The sequence below is a fragment of the Nematostella vectensis genome, chromosome 2, assembly GCF_932526225.1.
Source record: "Nematostella vectensis chromosome 2, jaNemVect1.1, whole genome shotgun sequence".
Taxonomy (NCBI): domain Eukaryota; kingdom Metazoa; phylum Cnidaria; class Anthozoa; order Actiniaria; family Edwardsiidae; genus Nematostella; species Nematostella vectensis.
The window spans coordinates 18,373,237-18,383,768 of NC_064035.1; the positions used below are offsets into that span (position 1 = coordinate 18,373,237).

Genomic DNA, 10,532 nt, shown 5'->3' on the forward strand with positions numbered 1-10,532 from the left:
CATATTATTTATTTCTACCAGCTAATGATTCCAAAGTCCAAAGACAATAAATATTTTGTCACTTTGGAAATTCCTAAGCCGCTGGAGATCGTCCCCGCAAATCGGATTTCGCGTGCATTTTTGATAACACCTAATGTACCAATTAGCTGCGCATTCAATTGTTTGTTAAAAGGATTTGGTGCAGACTATGAAAGGTTTTGGCCACAACAGTCGGGCTTCATTCAGTTCGTTGTGGGTCCTAATAGTATTCAAGGTCAGCTCAAGGCTAGACGCAAGATGAGGTATCAGTAAAACGCGTAGAGCGAGAGATAGCCATCAGTCATTCAGCGCCCTTTTTCCAAGGATTACAATCATCACTTAGCCGCGGGCCTATCTCGCTCGGTTTTAAGCACTAAACAAGACGACCCGTGGTTCAGGCGATGGAAGCGACGCAAGCGAGCAAGCAAAGATCGATGTTAAAAACCAGGACCGTGTTCTACTTGAGTGTGGTCGTTTGCCTGCTCTGTTTAACAGATGGGTCAACAGCGGAAGCTCAATCTGTGACAGCGAACACAAAGTATGGAGAGATTAAAGGTTCAGTCGTCTCATATGCAAACAGTAATGGTCGTGTAAAGTCGCTAAAGACCTTTGTCGGAGTTCCATACGCCTCCCCTCCGCTTGGGAAGCTACGATTTGTACCGCCTCGACCTCCGAAGAGCTGGAGTCCGAGAATATACGAAGCTACCCGGTATGGCAATGTTTGTTTACAAGACACTAGCAAACGAATATTATCTAGCATCAAAACCCTCATTCCCGGCATAGCTGACCCCGCTGCTATGCTATCGGAAGATTGTTTATATCTTAATATCGTAGAGCCGGGGGAGCCCCCGATATCAGATAAGTACCCCGTGATGGTCTATATACCCGGTCAGGACTATTCCTCCGGTACATCCCTAGATTCGCTAGGTCACGCCTTGGCTTTGAAGGAAGTCGTAGTGGTTTCAATACAGTACCGACTTGGACCCTTTGGCTTTCTGACAAGTGAAAAAGGAGAATCGGTTCAAGGGAATCAAGGACTTTTGGATCAGGTTCAGGCATTGAAATGGGTCAAAGAAAACATCGAGAATTTTAACGGGGATCCTAGCCAAGTAACGATATTCGGTCACGGTGCTGGTGGATCGAGTGTTGCGTTACATATCATCTCTCCCTTGTCAAAAGGCCTTTTTCACAATGCCATTTCTATGAGCGGTGCAGCTCTCGTCCCTTGGGCTACCTGTGGCAAGGACTCACTGATATCGAATACAAATGCGCTTGCGCACAACGTAGGCTGTCAATCACCTGACATGGTCACGTGTCTACAGAGTGTCGATCCATGGCTGATACTTAACGCGAGCAAAACGCTACACTTGAACCGGACACAGCAAATTTCGGATTTCAACTTCCGGTGGTGCCCAGTTGTCGACGGCCGCTTCTTACCGGAGGAGCCTATTGCGCTGTTGCGCACGGGCAGATTCGCGCGAGTGCCTTATATAGCAGGCTTGGCCGCTAATGAGTACGCGGACTTGTTGAAGAGTAACCTTAGGCGACTGTACGGAATCACCCAACTCACACACGGCATAAACGCCTCCATCTTTGGTCATTTCACTCAGCGATTCGCACAGAACATACAACCAAGCAAACGCTACGGTGGATTACTGGCTGATGCCATGGGGTTTGAATACTATCCATGGCCTAGGTATCCGGCCCATAATATAAACCCTGGCTTGCTACAAAAAGCCATCGACTTCGGCTCGGATTTCTACTTTTCCGCGCCAGTGCAGTCTGCGCTGATCATGCACAACGTGTTCGCACGCACCTATATGTACGTATTCGACCATTGCTCCGCCGCGGAGAGCTGGAGAGGAGCTGCGCACGCAGACGATCTGAGGTTCCTATTCAGAAACTCGACACAGGCATCCCACAAAGAGGAACTCGACATAAGTCAAGCTATGGTAACCCTGTGGACAAATTTTGCCAAATATGGCAACCCAACCCCGTTTGGACCTGTTTATGGGTCTCTGTGGAACGAGTTTAACCGGTCAGACCAGGTTTATCTGAGTATTGGGGGGCCGAAGGGGGTCTTGAGCATGGGTAAGAATTACCACGGTAGCCGTACCGCCTTCTGGAATTACTTTTACCCGAAGTTAATGAACGAAAGTCCAGAATGCGAAGTGATGCCTCAAGAAAACAATGGCGATAAAGCAGTACTTTCCAAGGTTTATTTTGCTATGATGTGTTCCATTCCGTTCCTTACTCGGTTTACATGACGCTAACATATTTAACAAGAAGGGGGGCAGGGGACGTTCTGCAATAAAAAAAAAAACTCGCGTCTTCAAAGATATATCCACAATGTACGAATTATTTGATGTAAATTTATTACAGTGTACAGAAAATGAAAATAAAGAAAAAAACTAGTCGAGCTAATTCTTGATGAAAAGGCCCCCCCCCTGGCGGCCAAAAGTGGGTCATTTATTATAAATGAATCTTCAAATACTATGCTTTTTCCATATGATACCTCTGACGGCACCCCCCTCCCCCCACTTTCCTCAGCCAAACCTGTGAACGCGCCTGTATATACAAAAAAGGTTGTCAGTGCAAATGGCGAATGGCAAATAGTAAATGGCAGTTCTTAGCCCGAACGGGGCTTCTGGGTACTAATCATTCGTAAAATTAAAGGTGTTAATTAAAGTCTAGCAATGTCAGAGACATACATTGATGATCTTTTATGGATAATTTATCCATATTCTTCAGCATTTAGTAGAAATTTAATGAGACCCATGGTTATTTTCGGTCGTAGAACTGTCATTTGCCAATCGCCATTTGCACTGGCAACCTCTATTGAAATAGGTGTATTCATTACTGGACGTGTGGCCTTCCTTCAACGGTTGAAATGGGTCTCGAGAACTCTTAGATTATATACAACGTTTAAGGTGACTTTTCTTATTCATTGAACTTTGGAAAAACTCTGTGAGCAAGTTGCTATAATTACGGTGGCAGGTTTCGTTTGAGCAAAGAGTGTCATTAAAAAATTCTGTCAGAGGCTCCTCAATTTTTGTGTACTATGCAGATAAAAAAAAGAAAAAATAGGACTCATTTCAGTTTCTAATACTAATAAACAAGGCAATTCTAATTTTTTGATGGTGTTTATTTTTCTCATATCAGACTTAATTTTGTTGTTTACTGTAACTCTTTTTGAAGTACACGACAGTACGGCCGTTAGATATGATGCATTATTGTTTGTTTTTTTAAGCTAGCTGGCGACAATCCATAGAATGCAACAGATACCCATATTTTTCTTTTGGCGAGCTTTGCCTTAGATTACCGATTTACTGTTTACACAAGGTTCAGAGGAACTACCGCTAATCTCCGAAACACCATAACAAAATTTGTTTATGGCCTAATCTACCTGTAGGCTTTGGATGTTTTTTCCGGCAAGAAAACCCCCCAAAATTTGCATTTTCTTTCTTATTTTCCTTTCCCATGCGCAGCGTACAATTCAATGGCGGCCGCAACAGGCGAACCCCGCGTTTTCGAGGTTTTCTTGCAGGAAGAAAAAACACCCTATAAAGACTATTTATGGACTAACCTGACACCATGCATTTACTCTTCTGTTGTCAGAAAATACACTAGAAGTTCTCAACAACATACCCTGATTTGGATATACTGTGTGCTCAAACCACGTAAGATTTGGGGAAGGGGCACAATACAGAAACATTTAGAAAATATTGGGGGGCACAGCCACGCCCCTGCTGGTCATATCTTAAGAATTTATGAAAATATTGTGGGGGCACATACCCCCAGTGCCTCACCCCCTGCTAAGGCCCTGATACCTGGCCCGTTCCCAGTTTAATAATTTTTAATTATTTATAAAAAAATATTTGCACAGTTCCTTTCACTAAGTACGTACTGCAAGTAATACTGCCTCGGTCTTTGTTTGCGTGATATAACATCTGCAGGTATGAAAGGTGTAGAAAAGTCTCAGTTTTTGTTTTGCTTTGGAAAATAAATCAAACGCGGACCATCGCTGACACTTCCGCCATGCATTGGGAGCGGCTGTAGCATACTTGCTAGGCCGGGTAGTCAAGACGTTCGGTTAAATTTCCCAGACTTTTACCCATCGCGTTCGTAACAACCGACGTCAAATGGCTTTGGGTAGCAGCGTGTAAGATACCCATGCTTCCACCATCTTTGATTAAACATTCACGGCACGCCCGCTATGCACGCTGGGATGAGACAGCGTTGACTTTTGCTTTGAACATGTTCTATATTTATTTCAGTTTTGAAAATAATGAACTTTTAAGCTCCATCAACAATTTTAATGTGACAATTTTTATTTGCTAGTGTAGACGGCGCAAAGTCGGCAATTTTTATGTTTTAACTATAGTTGGCCAAAAGTTAGCAGGTTTGCTTTCTCGGCAATTAAAAATTGTCACACATGAAAAATTCTAGTGTAGATGCCAACAAATATAGTTGTCAACTCAAAATTGTTTGTTTAGATTGGGCTTTAGTTTGAAAATGAATTTATTTTAAATTTGAATTTGGAACAAAAAATTATAAAGAAAAGCATGTGGTAGCGTTGGGCCTCCATGAATCTCATCATTCTTACTTTTTTCTTCAGAATAATTTTACCCTACTGAAGAGATGTTTGCGCAATTCCTCGTAAGAAAATACAGCCACAATGATGAGGATCCGTAAGGTTATCAGTTGAGTGTTGTGTTCCACAAAAATTTTTTCTCACGAGCCTAACGTCATATCGCCTGGGGATTGTTAAAAAAACTAGAGCTAAGTTTGTTATTGTTTAACGTCATATCGCCTGCAGATTGTTAAAAAAAAACTAGAGCTAAGTTTATCGTCATATCGCCTGGAGAATGTTAAAAAAGATAGAGCTAAGTTTGTTATTGTTTATCGTCTTATCGCCTGCTCATGCCGGTACAAAACTGTGGAACCATTTACCAAAGCTACATTATAGAGAGGGATATTAAGAGGACTGATTCCATTCGAACAGGCCAATCTACAATAGTCTAATTATTCATTTCTAGATTGTAAGTTCATTTGTTTTCTCTGTTTCATTTTATTTAGCGCTTTAGAATATATACACATATTTTTAGCGCTTTATTTAACATTATATTGTTATTTTTATTATATCATCACCCCGGTGGTTGCTAAAAAAGTTTTGTTATTGTACAATGATTGTTTTGTCTTAAAATGGGCGATGTGATAAGGCCGTTAGAGTGGTAGAGGTAAATACTTACCAAAAGGTCAAAGAAGCAAGAATGTTTATGGGAGCTATGGGACATTCTTCATGAGAGGCGATAATGTCCAGCGTAGCAGGGTAACAAAAAAAAAAAAAAAAAACAAAGAAAAAAACAAAGAAAAAAACAAAAAAAAAACAAAGACAAGACGACCTTCAACGTATGGGGAGTGGGATAGAGCTAAGCAGAAAGACAGAATGACTTGATTCAGCATTCTCTCTGTTATCAATACCAGTAATGTTATACTATCTGACAAAAACAAAATATGATTAGTGGATAGCAGATAACTTTTCTTTGCAAGTCAAAACAACATTACAGTTGTTAAGTTAGGTCAGAGTGAGGAAAGTATAAAATCCTGCAAGGCCTGTATGCTTAGACTCGGCGCGCACAAGGTTATTGCAGACGGACTATTCCTTGTATCTTGCGCTAAGACCATGAGTTGTAACACTACATATACCCCGTTACAACAGTACACGGAAACCGAGCCCATACGAATACTCCGCCTTGCCATCTTTGCCATAATCGTAACGGTCTCGTTGTTGGGCAATTGTGCGGTTGTTCTGATTGTGTACATAAAAAAGCGCCTGAAGACCTTAACAAACATTCTGATCTTCAACCTGGCCGTAGCAGAGCTGACCAATACGCTATGCTTGCCGCTAGTACAGACCTATCTTGAGCTTAAGTCTTGGCCATTTGGACAAGTTCTGTGCCACGTTCTCATACCGTTACAGACGCTTGCTGGCATAGTGGTGACGAGTACAGTTGCCGTGATAGCTGTGTACAGGTGTAGGGTCTTGTTTCGTCCAGTTGCAACAATCACCCAGCCTCGAAGTGTGGCGGTCGCTGTCTTATCTTGCTTGTGGTTGAGCGCGTTCGTGTTGGTCCTACCCAGCTTCCTGCAGAGCTAACTAGTAAGTCATCCGCAAAGTAACACCACGGCATGGTGTCTATTGCTTTTCCCCGGAGACGCTCTCGCCGATTACCCGACACCTCGGGTACAATTATACACCGTTGTCACATTCACGTTCAATTACGCGCTACCTGCGTGCGTGATGATTGCTTCGTACGGAATAGTCATCCTTAATTACCGCAAGCGCAATCGAGTCTTCCAAAGAGCGAACATGTTCGCGAATGAGAATGAAACGGAAATAACGGACATACGATACAATTCACGCGGCAATGAAGGTCAACGGCTCTCCCTGTCTCAACAGCACGACCACACAAGCTCCAGCCCCAACAAAGACGAACAACGCGAACTCAACGTGCTTAAGATGTGTTACGCGATTGTCGGAGTATTTTTGGTGTGCTATTTTCCGTATCAAGTGTTTTTTCTCTTGGAGTATTTCAAGGTTGTTTCTTGGATGAACTGGGAGTACTTCGACATCACGCGGTCGTACGTCTACATGGTCACTTGCCTTCCGAGCGCGCTCCACCCTGTCTTATACGTGTTCATGACCAAGTCCTTTGTTTGCTAATCCGGATCAAGTAGGAAGTCGATCGAGTAAGTAGCTAGGAAAAAAAATCACTACTGACGAGAGACTTTTTATTACAGTAAACATCCGCGTATATTAGAACCTTGAATTTTCAAGATCAGGCTGAATAAGAAGCTATTCTTCCCCATCAGGCGGATAAGGTTCTTATATAAAATGGTCCTTAAAATCATCACATTTACTCACACAAAATAAAACAGGCAAACCCGGCAGTTAAAAATATGTCAAAAGTCCATAGAAAACTTTCAGTTTTTTATCCGATCTCGAGTTAACCGGGTTCTTTTGAGTCAACAGTTCATTTACTATCAAAAACTCCAACAGTTTATTAACTATCAATATCCCCAACAGTTTATTTACTATCAATAACTCCAACAGTTTATTTACTATCAATATCCCCAACAGTTTATTTACTATCAATATCCCCAACAGTTTATTTACTATCAATAACTCCAACAGTTTATTTACTATCAATATTCCCAACAGTTTATTTACTATCAATATCCTCAACAGTTTATTTACTATCAATAACTCCAACACTTTATTTACTATCAATATCCCCAACAGTTTATTTACTATCAATATCCCCAACAGTACATTTACTATCAATAACTCCAACAGTTTATTTACTATCAATATACCCAACAGTTTATTTTCTATCAATAACTCCAACAGTTTATTTGCTATCAATAACTCCATCAGTTTATTTACTATCCTAACCCAAACACTTTATTTACTATAAATAACCCCAACACTTTATTTACTATCAATAATCCCAACAGTTTATTTACTATCAATAACCCCAACACTTTATTTACTATCAATATCCTCAACAGTTTATTTACTATCAATAACTCCAACACTTTATTTACTATCAATATCCCCAACAGTTTATTTACTATCAATATCCCCAACAGTACATTTACTATCAATAACTCCAACAGTTTATTTACTATCAATATACCCAACAGTTTATTTGCTATCAATAACTCCATCAGTTTATTTACTATCCTAACCCAAACACTTTATTTACTATAAATAACCCCAACACTTTATTTACTATCATAACCCAAACAGTTTATTTACTATAAATAACCCCAACAGTTCATTTACTATCAATAACCCAAACAGTTTATTTACTATAAATAACCCCAACAGTTTATTTACTATAAATATTCCCAACACTTTATTTACTATCAATAATCCCAACACTTTATATACTATCAATATCCCCAACAGTTTATTTACTATCAATATCCCCAACAGTACATTTACTATCAATAACTCCAACAGTTTATTTACTATCAATATACCCAACAGTTTATTTACTATCAATAACTCCATCAGTTTATTTACTATCCTAACCCCAACACTTTATATACTATCAATAATCCCAACACTTTATTTACTATCAATAATCTCAACAGTTTATTTACTATAAATAACCCCAACAGTTTATTTACTATAAATTACCCCAACACTTTATTTACTATCAATAATCCCAACACTTTATTTACTATCAATAATCCCAACAGTACATTTACTATCAATAACCCCAACACTATTTACTAAAAGACAAATCACTAGTTGAGGTGATGCTTGTATAACATGCCTCAATCTTCTTTATTTTCGCGCATCCTAAATCTCGCGAAAATGTTTTAGGCACATTTCGCGAGTCTTCAATTTCGCGATCGCGGAGAAAAATTGTGTTAAAAGGAGATTTAATTTCACGAATTTTTTTAGAGGTTCCAGTGACTTTTTTCGATTGAACAATAAAATGAAGTTAACCAACTACTGAAATAAGACCAAAATAATTGAAACGAAACAAACACGCCGCCACTTAGCGGCTACTGAATTTGGATCGGATCAAACGTCAGTTCCACAGTAATGTGTGAGTGTTCCTGTCCTCTCGAGCAATTATCAAGCACCTTCAACGATTTTTCTATATCCATTAAATTTCGCGAGATCAAAGTTCGCGGTCCTTTTTTTCGCGAGTCTTTAAGTTTTTGAAATCGCGAAAAACGCGAATTTTGAGTACGCGTGAAAATTAGCATAATAAGATACAAGCAAGATAGCATACAATAATGGAATTGATTATATAGGCAGTAGTTACCTCGAGTGCGATTCTAATAATACTTTAAGACCCGTGTTGAATCAGGGTGTTTTAAATGGTGTCCAACAATAGTCCAGTTAATACTTTATTTAAGTTAACAATACTTTTTATCCTATCTCGGTTTAACAGGGCTTCTTTACTAGTCAATAATCCCAACATTGTTTTTACTCAGGGCCGTACGGTAGCAGTGTGTGGGGCACCGGGAGCAAGTCCCCTCCCTCAATATTCTAACAAAATATAAGAAAATGACCAGTGTGGGCGTGGCTGGGCCTCCCCGATACCTCCCCCCAATATTTCGAGGCTTGCTACAGTTCTGTTGCTAAGCAACAAATCACTAGCTGAAGTGAGGCTATTACCGGAATGACATACGACCAAGAGAGCAACATATCCATGCTCTTTAATCTCGATACAGCAAAGTACGCCGAGATATTCATGTACTAAAACATTTTATCTTATACCTTTCTTCAACGGCCATAAAGCGACCCAACGCCGTAAAATGTTTTATTACATATATCTTTATTACCTTTATTAAGCGGCCAGAAAATACGTATTGTGGGTCGATGCACCCTTCGAGTGGAATTTTGCTTAATAAAATAATGTGAAGAAGTATTACTAGCTGAAACCTGCAATGTGAACTCGTAATCACTAAGCATGATAACAGCCCAAACCCAAAGACAAAGGAAATTCTGGGGAAGTGTTTAGGCCAAAATCTGCTAGCATCCGCCAGTACCTCCAGCATGATATTCACACAGCGCCAGCAACTATCCAAGAAAGCTCGCACTGTTTGCCAACGGCGTCATGACCCATACAGAACCAACAACTTCAGTACTGTAGACTCTGCTATACGCTCGCTTAAACACCAGACATATATAAGGTTCGCAAACTGCTTCACAGCACCTCCAAACATGGTATAAAAATAGCGTATGCATTGCTGGACTAGTGTCTTATATGGATAAGTTGTTTGCCCACCACGTTGAAAGGTCTGCGAAGTAGTTCGTCAGTATTTCCTTGTCTTGAGGACAGTTGAGCAGAACTTTGCACAAAATGCTGTCCTATATGTTGGGTCTGTTTACATGCTGACTGCAAGGAATTATAAAAAAAACCTTATACGAATCTCCCTTAAGAGGACATTTGCTCGATGTCTTGAGTGTCCGTGAACAAGAATGCGTCTTGCAAGCGGACAACCCTCGTATCGAACACTTTTCCCAGTTCCCGAGGTGCCCACTTGCCCACGAGTTGACTGTACAGTACTCGTAAATCCAAATTAATTTTGAATAAAAGTAATTTTCTATTTGACATCGATTATCCATCGCTAGCTATCATATCGCTAATGTTAAAGTTAAAAACTATGCAATATATCAATAAAGAATTAAAATACAACATAGAATAGAACATTGTTTTTAGCTTAAGGACTCGAGCGTACAGAGCCAACAACGGCCAGTACTGTAGGCACTGCTACGCTCGCACTAAACAAGACGTTACTTAAAGACCTATAAAACTGGCATCAAACATGACGTTACTTAAAGGCCTATAAAACTGGCATCAAACAAGACGTTACTTACAGGCCTATAAAACTGGCATCAAACATGACGTTACTTAAATGCCTATAAAACTGGCACCAAACAAGGCGTTACTTAAAGGCCTATTAAACTGGCATCAAAC

At 40.1% G+C, this 10,532-nt stretch overlaps 2 protein-coding genes across 2 annotated transcripts; both read left to right on the forward strand.

Moving 5' to 3' along the window:
- LOC5509068 (cholinesterase 1) lies at nt 1-2,432 on the forward strand. Its single transcript, XM_001629561.3, has one exon. It carries the CDS (start codon nt 420-422, stop codon nt 2,283-2,285), a length of 1,866 nt encoding a protein of 621 aa, XP_001629611.3. The 5' UTR covers nt 1-419; the 3' UTR covers nt 2,286-2,432.
- Nucleotides 2,433-5,561: 3,129 nt separating this feature from the next.
- Nucleotides 5,562-10,250, forward strand: LOC116616079 (cholecystokinin receptor). The gene is given in 1 exon segment (XM_032377900.2): nt 5,562-10,250. A coding segment is annotated over 1 exon segment (1,041 nt). The 5' UTR covers nt 5,562-5,704; the 3' UTR covers nt 6,746-10,250.
- Nucleotides 10,251-10,532: the final 282 nt, after the last annotated feature.